General features: G+C 41.3%; 1 protein-coding gene across 1 annotated transcript; it reads right to left on the minus strand.

Moving 5' to 3' along the window:
- Positions 1-1,961: 1,961 nt before the first annotated feature.
- LOC134672846 (microsomal triacylglycerol transfer protein-like) lies at positions 1,962-20,475 on the minus strand. Its single transcript, XM_063530799.1, has 17 exons — positions 20,179-20,475; positions 19,522-19,719; positions 18,901-18,999; positions 18,423-18,587; positions 18,161-18,313; positions 14,872-15,035; positions 14,403-14,556; positions 14,089-14,253; positions 13,047-13,193; positions 11,883-12,015; positions 11,304-11,462; positions 11,154-11,270; positions 10,715-10,851; positions 10,190-10,363; positions 8,601-9,041; positions 3,750-3,967; positions 1,962-3,638 (listed from the first exon to the last, which is right to left on the minus strand). The coding sequence occupies exons 1-17, from the start codon at positions 20,386-20,388 to the stop codon at positions 3,485-3,487; spliced, it is 2,988 nt and encodes a 995-aa protein (XP_063386869.1). The 5' UTR covers positions 20,389-20,475; the 3' UTR covers positions 1,962-3,484.
- Between the last annotated feature and the right edge of the window lie 5,021 nt (positions 20,476-25,496).

A 25,496-nucleotide genomic window follows, 5' to 3' on the forward strand; every position in this document is an offset into this window, starting at 1 on the left:
CGGCGGGAAAATTATCAGCTTAACTTTATCTTTATCAGTTTTTCAACTGCAGCTTGACCTTTGGTTGCTTAGGGCTAGCTTACTGATGCTTACACTGGTCAATTCATATTAGGCGAGAAACATCCTTAGTTAAAACTTTGGCATTGAAATTTATGACTTATGTCTTTGACACAAAGTTTAATTCTGCTTGCTTATTTTTGTGGGATATTTAATTTTACCTCAATAGCCTACTATAAGTATGAGAGAGATCTACAAAATACGACCTTCTTATATTGCAAATAAGTTTCAATTTCGAACGGGCTTTCCAAGCAATGGACTAGGCATCTCAGAAATCTGAAAAATTCAAATTAAGAATTCCGTTCTTGACTGTCGTTGTGTTTTTTTTTCCACAATAGGACACATAGAGTTAGTAAGGCGTATAGAAATAATAAAGTCATTTAATATTTATGAACAGCTTTGGCCTCATGTATAGATTTTATTGAGAGTATCTGATTCGTCGAAACAATATACACAATATTCCTTTTCATTAAGTACCATTACATTTCTGTATTAATTGTATAATTATAATATCTATTAATTATATTCAGTACTTATGTATATTTTGGAACGGATCGGTGAGCAACAAGATTCAGGGCTATAACAGCGAAAATAGAAGTTCGCAAATTGCGAGCATTTTTCTCTGTCACTCTAATTACGCCTTCATTGGAGTAAAAGAGAAAGATCCCCGCAAATTGCGAATTTCGGTTTACGCGGTAGCCCCTCAGTCCTGTTACGAGAAAATAATTTTGGAAGACATTAATAGTATATGACAGTTAAATATCACAGTTTTTAGAAACAAAGGTAAAATTGACGAAATATTTAAAGTAAGCCGATCTTGTTTTTTAGCAGTTCTAAATAATATTAAAGTCTATATATATGGGATAGAACTAGAAACAAAATCAAATAAAAAATAATAATGAGTTCTAAATTCAAATTGAAGGAGTATACATTTTAAGGTATTATAGGCCAAGCGCGCACCACGATATTAATTTTTGCGACACGATTTTAGAATCGCGCTGTAATATATCGCAGAAAATGCACTGCGCGCACTGCGATGAAAATGAAAAAGTCGACCAGTCGCTTGTCATGAAACGTGTCTTTAATATGCGATTGCTGTATGACTTTGAGCATTTATAACACAAAGGTGATCCCCGTCTATTTCCATAATTAAATGGTCAACATCTAGCGTCTCATTTTGAGACTCCATTGGAGATGCAGGTGCCGAGATGTTGGGGTTTGGAGAGCGAAATGCCGACTGAGGTCCGGCCGGGGTGCGATTTTATTATCATAGTGCGCGCGGGGCCATACAACTCCGCATGCTGCAATTCACTTTGCGACAATCGCGTCGCGAACAATCGCGGAAAAATGTGACAAATCACAATTTAAAAATCGCTGCGATTTTTGTCGCATATGCGCGCACTAACATATAATTACGTTCACGATATCGTTTATGTCAATGCCAAACTGATGGTAGCCGTACGGAACACTAAATGCCTCGAGCTATCTCGGACTTGGCCAAATTATTGTATTTACTTAACATAACCGCATCGCAACTCAAAATTGTTTAAAATTTGTATTAGGTTTAGGTATAATTCATCGTTTTTTTTTTAATATTTGTTATTATTATTATTTGTGATAGCATAGCTTAGGGATCATCCATTAATTACGTCACACGAATTTACGAATTTCTAGGTTTTTTGACCCCTCTCCCCCTCCTTGTCACACTTGGTCACATTTTGCAAATCCCTCCCCACCTGGTGTGACGTCACATTTTAGGCAATTTTGTTTTCAACGAAATCGGCAATACTAACCCGGCATTTTTTTTTTTTGATAAAAAAATATTTTTGGTAAAAGAAATATTAGTAATTTTATAACACAAAATTGTTTGGCTTATCAACTACCTACATATTAAAGAAAAACAATTTAAATTTAAAATTATAATTATTTATTGATTCTTTTCTTAAATAGAGAGCTTACAACAACATTCAGTAAACTTACAATTAATTTGAGACTCGAATAAAATTTATAAAATACAAGATTTAGTAAAAAGTATACGATTGAAAAATAATGTAGACTATAAACAGAAGAACACTTACACATAATAAATGTACATACAACAAGGCACCTGCGATCACATCAGGAATCATTGATTAGCGCTGAAAATTACATCTCAGAACATTCAAACATGTTAAACTACACATACAACATATAAAGGTGTTATAAATATATTTTAATGTTATGATAGCTCAGTGTACAGTAAAGTAAAAATACTTAAAAATATAAAATAACAAGTGTAGAAGTAGAAAAGATATTGTAGATTTATTAGAATGTAATAGTTTTGTATTGTTATAAGCGTTTTTAACCATTTAAAAGTAATATTTTATTTGAATCACTAGAAAATAATGGCCACCTTATGCTATTCAAGTATTCATGCATCAGCATTCAGCAACCACCACAAAATACCTAGGTGACACAGATAATTTGCGATTGGGGTCTTACTTATAATTTGAAAAAATATTTCGTTTAAAACATAACTCTAACTGCCTGAAAACGCCAATTATTTTATTTATCCAGGGGATTAGCCAAGATAACAATGGGTGGATACAGGACACCAAACGAAACTACAATAGGTACAATAAATAGGTAATGAATCATGTAATTTTGCATAGCATCTGTCATCTCACATGTTTTCTTTGTTTGGCATTTATCGGTGTACGATTGTCATGTTGGCTAGATCCCCAGGTTTGTTCAAAACTAAATTTTCAGATAGATCAGCAGTCTTATATTATTTTCTTTGATAGTTCATAAAGCTGCTCAATTTAGAACTCAATACATTTACACTTAAAGTGTCAAATATACCCAATATTATATTCATAAGCTTTGGTTTAAATTATTTTGGAGAGAATTAACAATAACTCTAATAAGTCGTGTCCAAATTGGAAAGTTTATTTAGTCTATTGTTAAATGGCGTCACCGACGCAGGTCTCTAGATGGGCCGACAAGAGGATTAAGCGCATAACAAGATGGATGGAACTGAAAAAGCCGTTAGCGACACCATCCAGCGACAGCCATTTACTGATATAGAGGAACGCGATTTAGTATAAATATTGTCAGTCATTTTGATTTATTCTTGTATGATATATGGAGTAAGTCGGGCCGGGACGGGCTCCGACGCGACGTCAACTACGACTGACGCTCACATCAGTCACGAACGTCAGCGCGCTGAGCGCCAAGTGCGGCCCGTGACAGGCGGTGACGTCACTCATTTCGTGACGTTACGCGAGTAGAACGCCATTTCATTAGGAGCGCCGAGAGCCAGGGACGCGACCCACACCAGTTCCCGGCGCCGACCTGCATTATTAGGCGCACCTAGAGCTAGGAAGCGGAGGGACATCACCTAGGTCCTAGAATATAGATTTGAATAGAGGTCACGTCAGTAGCACGTTTATTCGCGGTGGTCGGCGCCGAGCGCGGCGCAGGCGGCGTCGTTGGGCGCGCCGAGCGCGAGCGTGCGGCCCGGCGCGCGGCGTGACGTCACCCGCGCGCGGCGCACGCGCAGCAGACCGGCGCCCAGCACGGACTCCAGCGTCACGTTGCGGCTGAAACATTAACGTCGCATATCAGTTATGTAACATACCCCGTGCATTACAAATGCGTCTCCGTGATGCGACAGGCAAATTTCGAATAGTAAAATGTTCGTTTTTAAATACCTGTAGGTGTAGTCAGGAACTGCGGTATGCACGCACAACTGTGGCTTATCGTAGAAATCTAGCGCCGCTGCGATAGTGAGCTCCGGTTCTATCTCCGCGTGCGCTCGCGCCGTGACGTCGCCCCACTTGGTGCGCAGGCGCAGGGTCCAGGTCTCGACGCCGGCCCCGCGCAGCGCCAGCCCCGCGCGCGCCGTGCGACCCCAGAGGGACACTTGCGCCTGAAATCATCAACAACATGCTCACAACTTGTTTAAAACAATATTACGTATGAGGCGTAGCGGTGGGTGACGCGGCGCGGGGGAGGGGGGGAGGCACTCGTGCCCGACGTGGCCACCCAAGTAGCACAGATAGCTCTATAACTAATCACAAGTGAACTATTATGAAGCTAATAGACGTATAATGGAACATATGTGGCACATAATACAGCTTGACGGTTAACATGTTTACCGCTAAGCAACTTTTATTACGCTGACTTTTAAGGGAGCACGAGTGAACTGTTATGAAGATAATAGACGCATAATGGAACACCTGTGGCGCATAATACAGCTTATCGCTGAACGTTTTTACCGCTATGCAGCTTTTATTACGCTGACTTTTTAAGGAAGCACAAATGAACTATTATGAAGCCAATAGACGTATAATGGAACATACGTGGCGCATAATACAACTTATCGCTGAACATGTTTACCGCTAAGCAGCTTTTATTACACTGACTTTTAAGGGAGCACGAGTGAACTAATATGAAGCCAATAGACGTTTAATGGAACACATGGGGCGCATAATACTGCTTATCACTGAACATGTTTACCGTTAAAGCAGCTTTTATTTCGCTGACTTATTATAAGGGAGAGCGAGTGAACTATTATGAAACCAATAGACGTATAATCGAACACATGTGGCGCATAATTCGGCTTAGCGCTGAACATGTTTACCGCTAAGCAGCCTATTAAACTACCATTGAGACTGTGTGTATAGCGGCTATTTAAACGTTCACAAGATGCCTTATAACTGTTTAGAGGTTCACTAGTGTATCGAAAGAACGACTTGGACTTTATAGTGGTTCACTTAAGTATCTTTATCAGATATATAACAGTCGTATGCTGCATATTAGAATTTTAACGGTTCACGTTGCTTTTTAACATTGACCGCCATTTTATTGTATATAACCTACAAAATTGAAATTACTTTTCTAACTTTTAGTAGTAGTAGTAGTAGTAGTAGTAGTAGTAGTAGTAGTAGTAGTAGTAATCACTTTATTGTACACAACACAGGTTTACAAAAATAAATTACAGTAATGGAAGTACAAAGGCGAACTTATCCCTATAAGGGATCTCTTCCAGCTAACCTTCGATTAGATGAGAGGAAAACTCCAGTCAGGTCAGATAGACAAACTTACGGGATGTACAGTAATATTTAGAAAAAGTAAACTAACGTATTGTCAACTCATAAAATACATAAATAATATTATCGAATAAAATACATAAAATACATACTAGCATACATACAATACAATACAATATATATATATATATATATACAAGTTTAAAGTAGAAATAAAGGTTAGTACTTAACCAGATCACGCTGATTGGAAAGCCAAAGCTTCTTCAGATTAGCCTTGAGTGACGCCACAGACTGGGACCGCCTGAGCGACAGGGGCAACTCGTTCCACAACTTCACAGCGCGCACCGTAAAAGAATTTGCATATGTTCGCGTCTTATTAGGCGGAATAGTAAGCGTGAGATTACAGCTAGATCGTAAACGGTGATCACTTCCTTCAGCCAGATAGCTAAATCTTTCCGTTAGGTAAGATGGGGAACGGGGGTTGAAGAGTATATTGAACAGCAACGACACGACATGCACATCTCTGCGTCGGCGGATCGGTAACCATTCGAGCTGGGAGCGAAAGTTGGAGACGTGATCATATTTACGGAGGCCAAATATATACTTGATGCAAACATTTTGTAAACGCTCAAGTTTATCCAGCAATTCCTCATTAAGGTCCAGATACGCAACGTCACCATAGTCTAGCAGAGGGAGCAAGAGCGAACGGGCAAGAGTCAGTTTAGTATGAAGTGGGAGAAAATTCTGCAGCCGTCGAAGAGAGTGGAGGGATCCAAAAACTTTTTTACTCACCTCAGCAACATGGGGAGACCAAGAAAGCGTCTGATCCATGGTGATACCCAAATTTCGGACAGTAGAGGAGAGAGGGATATTAGTCCCATCAAACAAAATGTCGGGTACCGCCATGTCCGAAAGCTTGCTTACATAATAAGGACTACCAATAATAATCGCCTGCGACTTCCTAGCATTGATTTTCAAACCAAATTTGCACGCCCAGTCCCGTATGGATTTCAAATCAAGGTTGATTTGAGTAATCAATGAAGGAAGATCATCTATACTGGCCGCTGCATAAATCTGAAGATCGTCTGCGTAAAGATGGTATGATGATGTAAGTGCTTCGGTGATGCCATTAATAAAAATAGAGAAAAGAAGGGGAGAAAGCACTCCTCCTTGCGGGACGCCAGCGGTGAGCTCACACCAGTCGGACAGCTTGTCATCTACTCTGACCCGCTGGCGTCTGCCAGAAAGGTAGCTATGAAACCACGAGAGGGAAGTTTGTGAGATTTTTAGAGTGCTGAGTGTGCCTAGAAGGATGTCAAAGTCTACAGTGTCGAAGGCACTACTAAAATCAAGAAGAACAAGGACAGTTAGCTTTTTGCACTCTATATTAAAACGAATGTCGTCGGTAACTTTAACCAAAGCGGTGACTGTGCTATGCCCGGGGCGAAACCCAGATTGGAGAGGGTTAAACAATGAATTTTTATTAAGATGGGATTGCAGGCGACGGTTAACGAAATGTTCAATAATTTTTGATAGTATAGGAAGAATGGAGATAGGACGATATTGGGAGAAAGATGCAGGATTGGAGGTTTTTGGGAGAGGAATGACATGTGCATACTTCCAGGATGCCGGAAACGTGCCACTGGAAAGGGAGAAATTAATAATGTTAGAGATGATAGGAGAAATAAAATCCGCCACGAGCATGAGCATATCTACACTAAGGTTATCGTCACCGACGGCTTTCGTTTTAATAGTTTTGAGGATTGCTTGGGTCTCTTGTGCAGAAATACAGCCGAGTTCAAAAGGATCTACGCTGGCGTTGGTTGTAGAAGCTGCAAGAAGTGACAAGGTAGAATGTTTAAGGGAACGGTCCAGAGTAACTGGTGAAGTACTGAAGTATTGGTTAATGCCATTTATATCGAGGATACTGGATGAACTAGATTGAGATTTGCCCACCCCGAGTGATTTTAAGAACTTCCATAATTTAGCGGGGGGACATTCATCAATGGAACTGTGGATGTATCGACGTTTTGACTCCCTGCAGACCTTATTGCAGCGGTTACGTAACGATAGATACTTCTGACGATTACTATCTGAAGGGCTTTGTCGAAATTTTACGCGAGCTCGATCACGCTTGGCCATCTGCGTCTTAATATCCGGCGTGAGCCACGGCGCAGGAAGGTGTTTGACGCGTGTAGGTTTCAAGGGCGCGTGTTTGTCAAAAATCGCAAGCAGTATATCATTGAAAGCCCTTACCCTCATGTCGATATCTGCAAGACTCTCCAACCCTTGCCAATCCGCATTAGATAAGTCGGCATAAAAGGCTTGTAAATCTAAGTCCCGCAGGTTTCGCCGCATTATAATTTTGTGCCTACGTTTTGGAGGACGGATTTTAAAAGCAGCGTATATTAAATCATGGTTGGAGAAGCCAGCAGCATTAAACTGCCCATGAAAGGAAACTAAGTCTGGAGAAGAGGTGATAATGAGGTCTAATAAAGAAGGAGGACCGTTATGCGGGAAGTGAGTAGCTGTGAGGGGTAAGACGCTTAGGTTTAAGGACGTAGCAAGAGAATAAAGCTTAGAGGAGCGAAGATCATTTTTTAGGAGGCAGGTGTTGAAATCGCCCATGAGAATACTATGGTCAAACTGGGGGGTTATATCAACTAATATATCATACAGAGCATTGAAATAATTTATGCTGGAGGAAGGGCTGTAAAAAACGCCTAGAAGAACTTTGGAATGATGTAATACGACTTCTAAAAAAAGATGCTCGGCAGAGACTTTTAAGGGTAACAATAAGATTTTGTGCATGAGTTCTTAACCTAAATCATTAGTTTAGTACTTCCTATAACGTATGAAATAGTTTTTACACATAGCTTATTTATATCATTAATTTAAATAAATCCTGATTATTTTCGTGGCGCACTGAATTTTTTTTAGATAATGTATATATATATATATAATGTCAATAAACTTGCATTCCCAAACATCTTTCTCGCATTAATATAAAAAAGATCAAGTACTAACATTTAACTAAACACTTTAACAAAATGACTTATGGTGTCGTTGCGCTAAACGTTTTTGCTTCAATATAAATATGTTCACCTCTGCGTCGTCGTCACTAAACTAAATAATATCTAGCTGTTTTTTAAGGCAGAGGTGTAAAAGTATGTTAATATTTAATAATTATCTTTTATTCAGCCCAACGTCAATCTTTCCCGGTATTAGGGCGCACATGTGACATATTAACCGAATAAAGGGTAACCGGAGGTCTCTCACCCGGTCAATATACACCTCTCATAACTCCCGTTACCCCTTATAATTCCGTTAAATCGCCGCCACAATGCTCTTAAGCGGCTAAGTGAACTCGAGGCTGCCTAAATCTGTGTCCATTTAAGAGTTATAAAAGCCGAAAAGACGCTCATACAGCACTTATGCAGCTTTTATATTCCAGCTTCGAGCGTATTCGTAGTTCATTATGCGGCTGCTATACTCGGGCGGCACCGTTACCTGCGCGTCCTGCGCCAGCGCCAGCGCCCGCCGCCCCGTGGCGCGCAGCACGGCGCCGGCCTGCAGCGCGTAGCGGCGCGCGGCGTGCGCGCGCGGCAGCACGGCGCGCAGCACCGGCGTGGGCGCCGAGCCCGTTACCTGCGCGTCCTGCGCCAGCGCCAGCGCCCGCCGCCCCGTGGCGCGCAGCACGGCGCCGGCCTGCAGCGCGTAGCGGCGCGCGGCGTGCGCGCGCGGCAGCACGGCGCGCAGCACCGGCGTGGGCGCCGAGCCCGTTACCTGCGCGTCCTGCGCCAGCGCCAGCGCCCGCCGCCCCGTGGCGCGCAGCACGGCGCCGGCCTGCAGCGCGTAGCGGCGCGCGGCGTGCGCGCGCGGCAGCACGGCGCGCAGCACCGGCGTCGGCGCCGAGCCCGCGCCCGACCAGATGTGGCCCAGCAGCTCGCCCTGGACCACCACACGAACAAACTTATACATGTCGGAGCCTGACACCAGAAAGACGTATTGCAGCGTTATAGTTCATTATTTTAGATCGATTAGCAATGTTGAGCTACGTATTATTTGGTTGTAACGTAATAAATAAAGTTGCGTAGAGAGTAACGCCGTCTATTGGCGCATTGTTGAAATAAAGTTGCATAGAGAGTAACGCCATCTATTGGCGTGTTGTTGAACTAAAATGACAGGTAGAAGGCTTTGGAACGTCGAGAGATTTCTCTTGAGTGAGCGTAGGCACGAGTTGGTATTTTTGTCGGTATGTTGGTAGACTGGTCGAGCAGGTTTGCCAACTTGACTTGAGGCGGGAGCAGTGTGGCTCCGCCGCTGGTAGTTCTTCTTGATCGGACCGCGCTAGAGATCGGACGTACTCGTTAGCCAACCTCGTGCCTAACTCGCTACGTTCCTGAAGGATTATTCTGATAGCTTATAGAATCTAGCGTTCTTTAACCATTTAGCTAAGTGTTTTATTTCAAGTGTTATTTTGATTTCTTATGTTTCATTAGAAGCTTACTTTTGTGAAATAAAGAAAGGATGTGTTATGTGTTGTTTTAACTTGTTTTGAAAAGATTTGTCCCTCTGAGTTTGTTGCCGGTCCCATATAGGGCTAAATCTTCTTAGGCCATATGTCTAGGATTGTAGCCGGCCTAGTTTGACTTGAATAAAGATTTTAACGGTTTTATGTGATCTTTTCATTTTCAAATCCTATGAAGTAAAAAAATAGCAATTACTTCTTTTAAACATTTAGTCCTGAAATATAGTAGGCACTAGTATGGTTAACGAGTCCGAGTGTTTATTTCATGCACTGGTAGCATACTGGTTTAGCTGTGAAGTAATACATCTAGGTGCTGCCCCCACGCGCCCACCGCCTTTAGGACCATCGGTATCCGACATACATATTAATTATAAATGGGTAAATCATACACGAACACTTGAGACCTTACACCCGGTCATTGGTGTTACGACACTCCGTTCTATTTCAATTATTGAAATGTGCTACGGTGGGTACGTATATAGAAACGGAAAGCATAGAAGCGCGCGCTCGCACCTTCTCCCCTCCCCTGCAAAGCTTCGTCGGATCGTTGTGTGTCTATTGTGTGTACCTGTCCGTTGAAGAGCGTGACGTCAGGCCTCCTGACCCCCCCTACGGTGAGCGCTAGCCCCCCCTCGACGGCTTCCTCCTCCTCCGGTTTTAGTTCGTCCTCCGCCTCTCTCGCCGCGGCGGGTATCACTGGAGGCGTCGCGAATGACTCCATGCCGCGCGTCCATATCTCCACCTGCAGACAAACGGACACACATATTCTCAAACGAGTGAGGTAATTTATAATTTACACTATTAAGTACTTACTAAAGACGGCTCCGTAAGGATTTCGTTTAACTCGCAATGGCAAACTTCAAAGAAATGCTTCGTCTAAATAAATAAAAGTGAGCAAAGCGGACTAAACGTGTTCAGAGTCACAACGGTGTCCGCAAAGTCGAGCGGATTCTGTGCGGACTCCGGCAAGGAATGCTAGTAAATTAATTTTAGGATCTTTATTTCGACAAACGAAAACATGTCGTCGCATGTTTTATTTAATTTGCGGTTAACTAGAGGATGATGTAAAGTATTAGAGGTGTGTGTTACTGACGGTGAGCAGATGTAGTTGTTCGAGCGGTGTGTGTGCTGCCAGCTCCACCTTGCCTCGGCTGAGCACGCCCGCGCTGGCCAGCTGCGAGGAGTCCAGCCGCGCCCAGTGCGCTGCACGCTGCAGCACCGACGACGTGCCTGTGTCAGAATATAAGTAACACTATTTCAGTATGTTTTTCATACAGGATGCCTCGCCCCGCCCCGCTCCGAAAGGAATTACCTCACCCCGCAGCGGCGACAGAATCCAGTCCGATTTGCAACGATTTGTTTGGGCTAACAACTTTTCCTTGGAATTCGTTGCCATGATTACGTCTAAGTATTTTCAAGACACACAGCGATTGATTTGATTACCGTATGAAACATCGGTGTGACAAACATGTCGTGGGCACATTGACACTAAAATTATATCCGCACTATGGAGTATTGATCTTGTAGCGTACCATCGTGCGCCCTCCGGAACCAGTCTCTAGGCCTGGGGTCCAGCGAGGGCAGCAGCATCGCCAGCTCGGCGCGGGTCTCGGCCAGCTGCAGCAGCCGCAGCCAGCAGAGCCGCCGCAGTCAGTACCTGCTACCATGCAGTAGTAACCTACCATCGTGCGCCCTCCGGAACCAGTCTCTAGGCCTGGGGTCCAGCGAGGGCAGCAGCATCGCCAGCTCGGCGCGGGTCTCGGCCAGCTGCAGCAGCCGCAGCCAGCAGAGCCGCCGCAGCTCGCGCGGCCCGTGTTCGCGGAGCCCCCGCGTTACTCCCACTGTAATTCGACCATGGTACTCAAGTTAAATGACAAGTTTAATTTTTCCACTGTTAATTTGAACTTGAACGTTGGGCTTGTTATTTGTTTTTTTTTTCAGAATGAGACTAAAATGACATTTTAAGAACTCTCAAACTCGCTTTTATAACGCATAGGAATCCCCTCGAGCGGTAAGTTCATTCAAAATTCACGTTCTAGAGAGAAACAAGTGAGAGTTGGCAAGCAAAACGATGTGGCAATGCCTAATGCACTAACCCCTCGTATATATACGGCCTGTCAAGTTTATAATTGAAGACGAGAGATTTTAAGCATACGAGGGGATAAACAATAAATTCCTTTGAAACTTTGAAGTTAGTGCAGTGAATACTGCAAAGCGGGCGCAGAGTTAGGTCGGTCAGACTGTGAATAGAGGGTACGTACGCAGGGAGAGCGGGCGCTCGGCCGCGGAGAACAGCACCAGCTCGAGCGCGGCGGCGCGCACGGCCAGCGGCCGCGGGCCGCCGAGCCCCAGCGCCACGGCCTCCAGCCGGCGGCGCTGCACGCCGTAGTAGCCCTGCTGACATTACATCTCATAGGGTCGGTTGCACCAAACTGTTCGTATCGTTAAAGAGTTCGCTAAATTTTTATGTATGGAAAGTTTCATAGTAAGGCGCCGGGGCGCGCCGGCTGACGTTGATCAGTCTGTCAAATGTGGTTGGTGCAACTGGCTTATAGTCTAGCGAAACAAATTGTCAACAGAAAAAGGCAGCAGATTTTAATGATGTAGATGCAAAGGGTCGATCTCTTGTAATAAATTAAAGTGTTATTAGACTTTTTTTTGTAGGTACTTTTGTAAGACTAAAAGTAGGTATAATTAATCTGGATCATGTCTTTGCGATGAGGTTTACCAATTCAGTTAGGGCCACTTGCACCATGCAGGGTTAGCCACTAACTCGGAAGTCAGAGTTAACTGTTAACCCAGGGTTACATTGTACTGGTAACTCCGGTTAGTGGCTAACCCTGGAAGTGGCCCTTGCCAGTGTCGACAATGGTATGACATGAGTAACCTATTTAGTTAGAATCAAAATTGATTTGTTTTCATAGTTGTCGGTTACATTTTGTGTCCCTGCTCCCGTTCGAGTCTCAGGGGTGTATGCTCGCTTAAGTCTAGGTGAGATCAGTGCAAGTGTGGTGTATTTGATTTATGTTAGTTACTTTATATAAGGACAACTATCATTGAACGTTCTTTGTTGTGTTCTTAATAACTACTTAAAACTAACTTACAATCTATGTGACCTAAGGACTGTTACTCTTGTACTGAGTGGCCTCCTGCGGTCTTTCTTATTTACGATATACGGAATGTCTCCTATCCTATGGTTAGTGAGCAAAGGGTTAAATTGACCGTAGCCGAGATATGCGTCACCTCGGGTATCAAGGTCCGCTATGTTCAGCTGTTTTAATTTAGTTAGACTTAGCCCGTAGTGCAGCGATAGCGGCGAGGGGTGTTGCGCCCGCGCCGGTGTCTGCGTGTTCTAACAACTCGGCAATCCTGACCTTAGACTCGGCCCATAGTGCTATTGTATTATAGTAGCGTCTCTAAGGTACCTCTTTAGCCACAGCCCGCAGTGCAGCGATGGCGGCGAGCGCGGTCGCGCGTGCGCCTGTCTCGGCGTGCTCCAGCAACAGCTCGACCAGCTCGGGCCTCCGGAGCTGTCCGAGAGCGAGGATCCGCGCCGCGGAGCATGCGTCCTCCTGTCGACCAATCACAGATTTTTTCCGCTTGTAGCAATAATATAGAAACTACAGAAACTGTAATAACGACAAGTAGCAATTAAAAGCATTGTATTATGTGTAGAGTTAAAGGTGACTCAGCTCAGGTAAAAAGCACTTCAAATTGTATGAAAGCATCTCATAACAATCAGTCAGATTCATATAATATGTATTCTCATTTCTTTTATTGATTTTATTTCTTTTCCTTTTGTAAGAATTTGATATGTTTTCTGAAAGAGCTACGTATTTGTATAAAGTTATGTACTCACTGAGTATAATTGCATGAATTCTATAGTAATTTAAATTGTATTTTTCTTAATTACTCGTAATGCATGTTAATTATAAGATGTAATAATGTTTTGAAAAGATGTGTCCCGTCGAGTTTGTTGCCGGTCCCATAATATATTGGGATACCCTCCTCCAATTGAGGGGGGATTTAAATCTTCTCGGGGCAGAGGTGTACGGTTGGAGCCGGTAAAGGTTTATTTGACGTTCATAAGCGCATTGTAATATGCCTACTTCAATAAACAATTTTTTATCTTTTATCTATACGCAAAATCAATCGTTCTCTAGCCTTACTAAAATATCGCGTATGATCGTCGCATTAGGTCACTCCGGAAATCGCTTGTCGTAAGTAGTTTTCAATTTTTTTGTGCACTCACCTTCACGCATTTCCGACGTAGAGAACGTTTGAGTAAACGCCCGCCTTTTAGCTTTCGTACTCATGTTCCGTGTTAAAAGTTTTTAAGAATCAATCGGTATAATCGTACAGATATATCGAAGCGGCCAAGTTGTTCAACAATATCTAAACTTTACATCACAAACAACCCCAATTAATATCGTAACGAGTGCATTAGGTACTGTATGTAATACGTACCTTGCACTTGGAGAGTGTTCTCGTGAGCGAGTTCTTGACCTCGGTAGCGAGCGCCCCCCTGGCGGGGTGGGGCGCTTGGCGCGCCGCCGCCGCCGCCGCCAGCGCCGCCGCGGGGGCCAGCGCGCCGCCCGTGGCGCCGAGCTTCATCGCGTCGCGGACCACGAACTTAACAGAGTAACATACGACCGATACTTTCAAGGAATCACAATTTATAAACACACGATTAAAATACAGTTTGGTCGAGATATTCTCGCGACAGTCACTTAGGTTGCAGTTGTAGCGTCCCCTCCCCCCCTCCCGCTCCCCCGACGTACCTCCTCCACCTGCGGCGCTATAGCCAGTGCGGCGAGATATTCCCTGCCGAGGTGTTCTCGTGGCGGTTCTTTAGCCTGCAGTTGTAGCGTCTCACGCGCAGCCAAATGTGCGCCGCGTGACCCCGACAGGCCGAGTACGCGGACTAGGCCTTCTCTGAAAACGTAAAATAACTGTATCGTTAAAAAACATTTCTTACTGGATTATAAAAAAAATACTATCGTCAAATAACCTGTTACTTTAGGAAATTGTAACAGTTCAAAAACAAAATAAGTATACTTAGATAAAAGTAGTTACGTTTTAGTGATTCATTTCGAGACTAGTATTTTCTTTTGCGAAAGTGCAATCTAATGAGACCCTTTAATTTTAGCATATTTAAGCTTTGGGATGGTCGAGCAAAGTTGTCGGCTCCTTAGTTGAAGCTGTCCTCAATCCGGGCAACAACAGCAACTGAGGGTCATAAACACTTACAACTCGTCAGTATCGGGATGGTCGAGCAGAGCTGTCAGCTCTTTAGCCGTGGCGGCACGTATGGCGGGCAGCAACGCCAGCGTGGCCGCGGCCGCCTCCGCGCTGCCGGCGCGCGCTTCCTCGACGGCCGCGCGGTGCGCTGACAGTGCCGAGGACAGGGACTCCTTCGCAATTACTAATCATGAGGTTGTGGGCAGAGACATGTTGAGGTTGAGGTTGTGGGTTGTGGGTGTTGTGAGGATGTGACTTATTTGAAATACTTGTATTTAAAATGCAAAATACCTATTTTGTATTTAAATACCTTTTGAAGAAAACTATTTTGTATTTTATTTGAAATAGTTTTTGGGACCTATTTTCTATTTTCAAAATACAAAATACTTTATACTCGTATAGTTCGTTTTTTTTAGCATTAGAAAGAACTTGAAAGAAGGTAAGCGATCTTGACATGTCTTTTAATTGAAAAACGCTTTTTAAAAATCAAAAACTATTACTTATGAAAGCAAAAGAATATAAATGATCGTATTAGATTCATAATTGTTACATATTTGCCGTAACTTTTTTTTTAATGTTTTTGTCAATTTAAAAGACACATCACGATTGTTTACCTAATTTCTAATGCTAAAAAAAACGAGGTATAGTAGGTAGGTAATGTAGGTAGGAGTTACAATCTCTTCTGATGTTACAATCCTGGCAACTCTCTCATTCTTTTAACATGGAACTGTTGAATCTGTTTAGTAACGTCGCACATGACCACAAGCGTACCGAGTGGTTAAAAAAGTGGAATCTTGAGTGTTGCGAGGGTTTCAAGGCACGAGAGGAGAACAAACTTTTCTGCCCTGGTGAAACACAAACGAGACGTTTTCATTACACTAACGAGAGGCATAATACTAGCTGTAAAACATTACTAATGCTTTAAAAGTTGGCTGTTAAAAACCGTCATCCATACCTACATCCTACCGGTTAATATGAGCAAACAACTAGGCACTTTAGATAGAGGATTGATTTCAAAGAATAAAGAGAGTCTTTTCAACTCGGAAATTCCGAGTAATACTTTTTAATTCAGACTAGGTATTCACTACTCAGAGTACCTTTTATCGCAAAGTATTTGTATTTTTAAAAAGTATTTTGAAAATACCTATTTCGTATTTTGTATTTAAATACAAATTCAAAAACTATTTTGTATTTTGCATTTGAAATAGTATTATCAAGGAAGTGTTTGTATTTTGTATTTAAATACTTTTTATAAAGTATTTTTCACATCTCTGGACTTGTGGGTGTGGTTGGTTGTGGAAAAATAGCTACTTAGCAGCAACGATTGGTTGCCAGAGCTCATAAAAATATGTTGACGTCAATATTATAAGTATCGTAGGTACCCCGACTTGTACGAATGAGTTTGTGGTCACGGAAAGACAGCTGTGGTCTTTGCGTGACCACAGCTGGTGCAACTCAGCTGAAACGTCGGAATTAAAGGTAAAAAGAATGAAATTATATCGCGGTAGACCCGTTTGTGTAATTGAATATGTGTACAAAACGCGAGAGTTTAAAGAGTTTCTTGTAACCAACCAAATTATCCCCTAAAAGGCCTCGTTCTCAGTTAGTAAATGGCTTAGGACTCTCTGGGTTGGAAGGTCAGATGGATGGCAGTCACTTTTGTACCCAAGGCCTGCGCAATTTTTGGGATTAGGTTCCAAGAGCGAACGCAATAAAAAAGCTTAATTGCAGGATTAACCGTTAAATTATAAGGCTTAAGGATGTCAGAATTTATGTAAAATTTAACCCTATCACTTTGACACAAAGTTCAAAATCATATGGAAAATATATTCCCTCTGCCGTATAAAGGCTCAATAAAGAGAAATAAAAATTAACAATAAAATATGTGTGTACCTAGGATAAATCTATAGAACAATAGCCATATCAAAACAGTAGTAATGACACTCACGACATCCGTTTACAAGTGGAGTCGGCCAGATGAAGCGATATAACTCGTAAACTAGGTATAAATACTTAACACAGCCGTGATGTTGCAACCGATAGTGCATAATATACCTACATTACAAATGCACCTGAAATGTACCTAAACATGAAATGGAGAGCTAAACCGGCGCATAACCTGTAAAGTGTTGTGTTTATTCTCCAACACTGCAGCAGGTTTCAAAACCTTTTTAGTAGCAGAGTTAGCGTCATTGCTGTGGACACCATCAAGTAAATGGGCCTTATTTTCTTGCTGCCTTCTACTTCTTAAAAAGCTATAAAATGCAAGGATTGGAAAAAGTATACTAGTCCGCAGGAAACGCCCGTTTTCCGTAACATTCTTGGTTCTAATTGACGCTATTTGTCTAAAAATTAAGAAGGTACCTTATAATTTGAAATCATTTGAATTTCTATTGATACCTTACATCATACAAATCTTGTATTAGGTATTTGTTCTTCATATTCTTGAGTGGTCGACTGACTCCAATAATTGCGACCCTAAATGTCATGAGTCATGACTAGCAGGAATATAAATGCATTGTAATTTCGGTCGTAGCTGTTGAGTATTCTTGTGTGAATGATACATATCCGATCCGTCGCCAACCGCGTGGATACAGCAAAAATTAACTGACTATTGATATACCTTATCCCGTAACGACAAGGTTTACATAGTAGTGCCTAAACTGTGTCAACAGCTCGGGCAGGGGTCAGTGCGCGTGAGATAAGCGGCGCTATCTCCACAAACTAAGTTCACGGACGCGACACATTGGTTTAACAGACGCGCCGCGCTGACGCTGACGTGGCGTTACGACATGGGCTGTTAAATTAACATTACGTAGGTACAGATAATTGGGAAAGCTTTTGTTACTCAAAGTTCTTGTGTCTTTCATATACGATATAAGGTTTCATTTGGCTTGGCTTGTGTGAAAGATTTATTTTATCTAATCTGTTATATCGATATCACTACTATGTAATACTTATAATGCACAAGTAACTCTGTCCGTCTGTTAAGGGGATCCCATGCCCCAATGACCTTCGAACTGAATCCCTTAGTTTTCTAATGTTTTTGTAGCTCATCATATTAACAACAACGGCTTTAAACTATATAGTATCCCAGATTAACTTCAAAGTTCATTGTCTTCGAGATAAGTATTTGGCATAAAAGTTGAACAATTTTGGGGCAAAAAGTGGTTTTCTATTAGCCATTCTAAAAATAAGTTCACAATCCAGTAAACAAAAATGGAGAGAAAAGATTGAAGAACCGATAGCCGTTTGCCTTGGAAAACCCCAACAAAACCTGTGAAAGAGAGAGAAGTACCTTTGGCTCATCATCGGATTCGGGTCTCAGTTCGAGCGGTAGCGGTGTGGGCTGCAGGGCGGGTAGCCGCCCTCGCGCAGCGGCTAGATCTGCAGGAGACGCGGGCGCCGGCGCGGGCGCACCCGCGCGGCCCAGCATGTGCAGTGCGCGCGCCTAGGAAAACACTCTCAAATTATATACAGGAATGTGTATTAGAAAACAATGATTAGAACCAGCGAGATGATGACTGCGAATGATCACAAGAAAAGAAACATTGATGAACCTTTAGCGCGTGTGCGCGGTCGGTGCCGCGCAGGAGCAGCACTTCGTCGGCGGTGATGGTGTCGAGGAGTCCGGCCGAGGAAAGTTGGTAGCGCACCACTCGCCGCCGCTCCGCGCACCCGTCGTTCTCGTCCTCGTCTACCGTTTCTTGCCACGTGCATTGCATCTGGAGACAACATCATGAAAGTACCTAGATGGGTATTTAAATCTAACTTTAGGTATAAAACCCATAAGTCAGATTTTCTAGATTATTTTTGGGTATGCTCATTCATATATGGCCTACACTAATATGTGAGAAATTGCTAATCTTATTATCTTGACCAGTTGAAAATGGTGTCTAAGACTCTTACTTAGGACACTTACATATAAAAACGTGGTAGGTAAGAAAAATAATCTATTTAAGTACATATTAAATATATAATAGGTAAATATTTTATGTCTTCGAAAAATATAATTCCAGCATATTTATAAATACAAACCTTGCTTTTCCTGAAGACCAGTTCGGAGACGGCATCATAGTGCACGTGACAGTAGCCCGACACGTCTGTCTCATTGCGCTCACCCTCCTCTACTTGGAACTGAACAACAAACAATACATTTTTCACCACTGATCTCTTTTACATAGGAGCTGTATTTGTTGGCATGGTACTTTGTAATCACCATAAAGCATTATCCAAAGAAAATCTCTTTGTATTCAAAACAGTATTTAGAGATGGAAATAGAGGTTCTTATTTGCATCCTACTACATCATCAACTGACTAAATTATTATGCACTTCAGACATCTTACTCGTATATTTAATTGAACCCACACCTAATTGCTGCATGTGTTTATCATTTGTTGCAATATTTGTTTGTGATCATCACAAACTCATTATACAAAGATTATTACGTGATTATCACATCAAAAGATAATTACGTGTATTTATCATTAACTAAGTTATTAAAGTTATTATGCATATCAAAACCATATTTTAAATATTTAATTAAACCAAAACTAAATTAAATCATCTAAACATTTAATGATGATTAATGGTTTTTAAGATTATTACTATTGTATGTGTGTTAGTCTGTAAATAAGATATTTATTCTGATTAATAACCTGGAACAAACTGATGAGAGCCTTCTTATAGTCCAGCACATCAGGAGGGTCAGATGGGTCAAGAAAGGCCTCGGTAATGTGGCCTTCACTCCACACAGCTAGGAACTCGGAGCTGGGCATGGAGTCCCATATAGAAGGCTTCGGGAGGAACTCCGCATTCTGGTGCTTGCCTCGGAGCATCAGCTGGGGAGACTCCAGCTGCAAAATGCGGGTTTCTTATAATATGTGAAATTATGATAATATTTTTTTAGTGCTCTTCTGTATAGTGTGGCATAGTTTCACCTTGTAGACTCAACTGACTGTGTTTAAAACAGACTTAATTAATTAATCCTAAACTTGTATATAAAAAGGTAATAACTTACAACAACAAAACTTTTTGTTTTTATACCATGCCGGTGGCAAACAAGCACACGGCGCGCCGGAACAACCTGAGTATGCAACATTGTACTTTTAACACTCTTTTACTTTACCTTGACCTATAAACTTAGACCAATTGATTATGAAGTATTATATGATTATGTTCATGAACATAACATACTTAATAATTATTAATCAATCATATAACATAATGTAAATATGGGAAGAGAGAGCACATGAGTATGATATAAGAAGTTTTAAGTTATGCACAAGCCGGTAGTATAGGATGCGCAGGAGTACCGTGAAGTGCAGCAACAGCCCTTGTGCCAGCGGCTGCGCGCGCAGCGTGAGCGCGGCCTGCAGGCGATACCCTAGCTCCCCTCCCGTGGTCGCCGCGTCGCTCAGCAGCACGCTGGACGCCACCGACCAGCGCGAGGCGCCCTGCAGCGCCGGCGCCGGCTCCGCTGCGCCCGCAGCCAGATATGCGCACGCGCACAACAACACCAGCATCGTTAGCACTTCGCGTCCACGTCACGTCACACTGCTGCCGCGCGTTCTGGACAAATAGGGACACGTCCCGTGTCTCCGGATATTGCTCGTAAACTGTCAAACTTGCCGGCTTTGGCGGCTTTGGTAGAACTTTGTTATCTGTTTACGTCATTACGCTATCGATACTTTTGTTTCCATATCGAAACATGATACTCTGTCTTTGTTTTACACTTATTTAGTGACAGAGACGGTAATAAAATGTTACGAGTACGAGTTGACCATGTTGACATGTTGACTATGACAGTGACGTTTCCCCGGTGGATGTCTAGGGATGGGATGCCGATTATCAGCCAAAAGATGGCGTCACTGTGCACGAATTGTGGATTTTCACTATTTCTCCCAAAATACAAAGTTTCATAAGATGTGTTGATATGTGCGAAAACTATAAAAAATACTACATCCAAATCGAGACATGTTCAACTCAACATTGTCTCATTTCGTTATTACCGGAATCCAACTGCAAAATATTGCAATTTCTTGCATTCACGCACACTTACGTACTTAAAGTCACCTTAAAGTCAGTGTCAAATGTCAGCAGATTCGTAATGTTACAGTAAAGTAACCTAGAGGGCGCAGCGGAGAAATGTTTATTGTTGAAAAAAGATTGGAAATTAAATAATAAATTCTTGTTTGAGCAACGATTAAGAATTACAAGGCATTCAGAAGCAACTAATGTTTTCGACCATCAACTGTCATGTGCTCGTGGCACCCGTAGCCTCTATTTTGAAAAAAATCAGATTGTAGCTAAGATACATGGTTCAAACCCCGACAATGCCAGTTTTTTTTTATTTTATAATTTTAGCATTCTCTTTTGAATTATTTTAAGCGTATGTTATTCTTCGAAACTAAACTTACGTGAGTAAAATATTTTCAGTATTTTAATTATTTTTTAATAATATTATGGGAAGATTTATAAAAGTATTTTTATTTTCCGGTTTTCAAAGGATATAAATAATGATTAAAATAATTAAAAAAAAGTCATGCATGAGGCTAATTAGGATCGCGGAATAGGTACATAAGAAGTCAACTATCGACGAAGTATAGCTGGTCAAGCAGATCTTGTCAGTAGAAAAAGGCGGCAAATTTGAAAAATGTAGGCGCGAAGGGATATCGTTCATAGAACATTTGGATTTCGCGCCTTTTTAGGGTTCCGTACCCAAAGGGTAAAACGGGACCCTATTACTAAGACTTCGCTGTCCGTCCGTCCGTCCGTCCGTCCGTCTGTCACCAGGCTGTATCTCACGAACCGTGATAGCTAGACAGTTGAAATTTTCACAGATGATGTATTTCTGTTGCCGCTATAACAACAAATACTAAAAACAGAATAAAATAAAGATTTAAATGGGGCTCCCATACAACAAACGTGATTTTTGACCAAAGTTAAGCAACGTCGGGAGTGGTCAGTACTTGGATGGGTGACCGTTTTTTTTTTGCATTATGGTACGGAACCCTTCGTGCGCGAGTCCGACTCGCACTTGCCCGGTTTTTTTACTGACAAGATTTGCTTGACCAGGTATAAAATAAAAGTTTCCAAAATTTTATTGAAATGATATACCTACATGAAATAATCAAATACAACACATTTACTTAAAATAAATTTTAAAATAAGGCATATAAAATTACCAAAAAGATGAAACAAATTAAATAAATAAATACAAAAAGAAATGAGTCTTTGTTCGTGGTTTGAACCCTGTCATGCTATTCAACTTGTTAGACTTATACTCAGTAGCTAAAAGCCACTAGACCATTTGACCATAGTAGACTCGGGCGAAAAATGCCTTCTTATTTAAGTAACCCATTACTGTCAAAAATATCAAGTTTGAATTGATTTGAAATATAATTTTTCATTGTCGACTCATTGACATCCAAACGTTGCGAGCATGTTGTACTTTAAACCATTTGGCAACGTCGCACGGGGAATTCTTCTGAAAATGTATGTCCTTTTATATTTTGATATTTATGGATATATGAGGATTCTTCTACTTATGTTGCAAATTGATTAAATTATCGAGAGAAAAATGCTAATGCAAAGAAAACAAGAAATATCCGTTTCATTTCTCATGCTATTGATTCGGTTAAATTGTGTTCTAATGTATGGGGAAGACAAACTAATTATAGCCAGCCTTTTATGAATGTAGTATGATACCATAGGGTATGGTGCTTTACGCACACTAGCGTCCCTTCCCCTCCCCCTGACGCAACCCCCCTTTTTTGCATGAAATATGTCCCGGTTCACAGTTTTTTACATTTTTTGAGGAAAGAATATATTTTAGGAAAAAAGTGTCAATGAAAGAAATAATCCTTAATAAATTCTTAATAAAAAAGGTCATATTGATTTTTTTACATGATGCACATTCATGTATTAGCTTGTTAAAATTCGAAATAACATAGTTTTTACTTAGGATTCCAAACTCATTTATTATACACGGTGTAACACGAGGAAACCGAATAATTTTGACAGCGTATTCCTGATCATATTTAGAGACAAAAATGTCCTATAAACTTTTTGTGCGTGTGCGGCACCAACATTTTAGCGCACGCGCACGCGCACGTCACGCACACGCAACCCGGTGTGCAAAGGCCTGTAATCTGCTGGAGATGAACGATTTGGTGTGCGTGGATTATTTCGATGTGGGGTGTGCTCTGTAGAGGAGCGAGCTGTTTAAGGGTTCAGAAGTTATCTGTGAGACAGCATTTCAGTTGTATGTTTTCCATATGCGACTAAACGTCAATCATTATTATTTATAATTATACTTCTGTTGTAACTAAATGTAGATACTGACTTATTAATTCATGTCGTGACTATATAATACATTAAGGTGGATGTCTAGGGATGGGATGCCGATTATCAGCCAAAAGATGGCGTCACTGTGCACGAATTGTGGATTTTCACTATTTCTCCCAAAATACAAAGTTTCATAAGATGTGTTGATATGTGCGAAAACTATAAAAAATACTACATCCAAATCGAGACATGTTCAACTCAACATTGTCTCATTTCGTTATTACCGGAATCCAACTGCAAAATATTGCAATTTCTTGCATTCACGCACACTTACGTACTTAAAGTCACCTTAAAGTCAGTGTCAAATGTCAGCAGATTCGTAATGTTACAGTAAAGTAACCTAGAGGGCGCAGCGGAGAAATGTTTATTGTTGAAAAAAGATTGGAAATTAAATAATAAATTCTTGTTTGAGCAACGATTAAGAATTACAAGGCATTCAGAAGCAACTAATGTTTTCGACCATCAACTGTCATGTGCTCGTGGCACCCGTAGCCTCTATTTTGAAAAAAATCAGATTGTAGCTAAGATACATGGTTCAAACCCCGACAATGCCAGTTTTTTTTTATTTTATAATTTTAGCATTCTCTTTTGAATTATTTTAAGCGTATGTTATTCTTCGAAACTAAACTTACGTGAGTAAAATATTTTCAGTATTTTAATTATTTTTTAATAATATTATGGGAAGATTTATAAAAGTATTTTTATTTTCCGGTTTTCAAAGGATATAAATAATGATTAAAATAATTAAAAAAAAGTCATGCATGAGGCTAATTAGGATCGCGGAATAGGTACATAAGAAGTCAACTATCGACGAAGTATAGCTGGTCAAGCAGATCTTGTCAGTAGAAAAAGGCGGCAAATTTGAAAAATGTAGGCGCGAAGGGATATCGTTCATAGAACATTTGGATTTCGCGCCTTTTTAGGGTTCCGTACCCAAAGGGTAAAACGGGACCCTATTACTAAGACTTCGCTGTCCGTCCGTCCGTCCGTCCGTCCGTCTGTCACCAGGCTGTATCTCACGAACCGTGATAGCTAGACAGTTGAAATTTTCACAGATGATGTATTTCTGTTGCCGCTATAACAACAAATACTAAAAACAGAATAAAATAAAGATTTAAATGGGGCTCCCATACAACAAACGTGATTTTTGACCAAAGTTAAGCAACGTCGGGAGTGGTCAGTACTTGGATGGGTGACCGTTTTTTTTTTTGCATTATGGTACGGAACCCTTCGTGCGCGAGTCCGACTCGCACTTGCCCGGTTTTTTTACTGACAAGATTTGCTTGACCAGGTATAAAATAAAAGTTTCCAAAATTTTATTGAAATGATATACCTACATGAAATAATCAAATACAACACATTTACTTAAAATAAATTTTAAAATAAGGCATATAAAATTACCAAAAAGATGAAACAAATTAAATAAATAAATACAAAAAGAAATGAGTCTTTGTTCGTGGTTTGAACCCTGTCATGCTATTCAACTTGTTAGACTTATACTCAGTAGCTAAAAGCCACTAGACCATTTGACCATAGTAGACTCGGGCGAAAAATGCCTTCTTATTTAAGGTCGTTTCTCAAAAAGTTGGCACCGCCAGGTTAAAATTGATGTTTTTCAAAAAATTTGCATTTTCGCATTTTTTTTTATTGGAATCGTTAAAAGGCAACTTAAACTATTAGAAAATGTGGAAGGGAAGCAATTCCTTCAATTAGTTTAGAAGATATACGCGTTTGAAATTCAGGTGAATGATATCAAGGGCAGGTGAAAGATATTTTGTCTCCAGGTTATCGATAGTAGAAGCAGGTTATCGAGAAATAAGTACAAATTCCAATGAAAATATTGACAGGTTATCGAGAGGCGTCATTAACCTGTGTCCGTTGCCGTTAACCTGGTTTCTTGTCATCATTCACCTGTAATGAGTGTCATCCACCTGTCCACCACATAATTTTCAATGACTCTAAAAATAATCGAAAAATGTGTCATCTTCTATAAAAAGGGACCTTATTGTCCACCACGATGATTAAAATTTTGGATTCTGATCCACCTCACCTTCGATTCGATTCCCAATTTAACAACAAGTTTTTGAGAATAAGTAAACATTCAATCTTGCTGTCTATTCACCCTGGCAGTACCTAGTGGAACTCAGGTTTGATGCAACATAGACACACGCTGTTTTGGTCAATCGACATGTCTTGATGAGGACTTGGGAGGGCAGTACCCAAGATAGAGCTGATGCTGAACCCTCGCAGCACCTAGTGGAACTCAGGTTTGGTGCAACATAGA

Source organism: Cydia fagiglandana, chromosome 17, assembly GCF_963556715.1.
Source record: "Cydia fagiglandana chromosome 17, ilCydFagi1.1, whole genome shotgun sequence".
Lineage (NCBI taxonomy): Eukaryota > Metazoa > Arthropoda > Insecta > Lepidoptera > Tortricidae > Cydia > Cydia fagiglandana.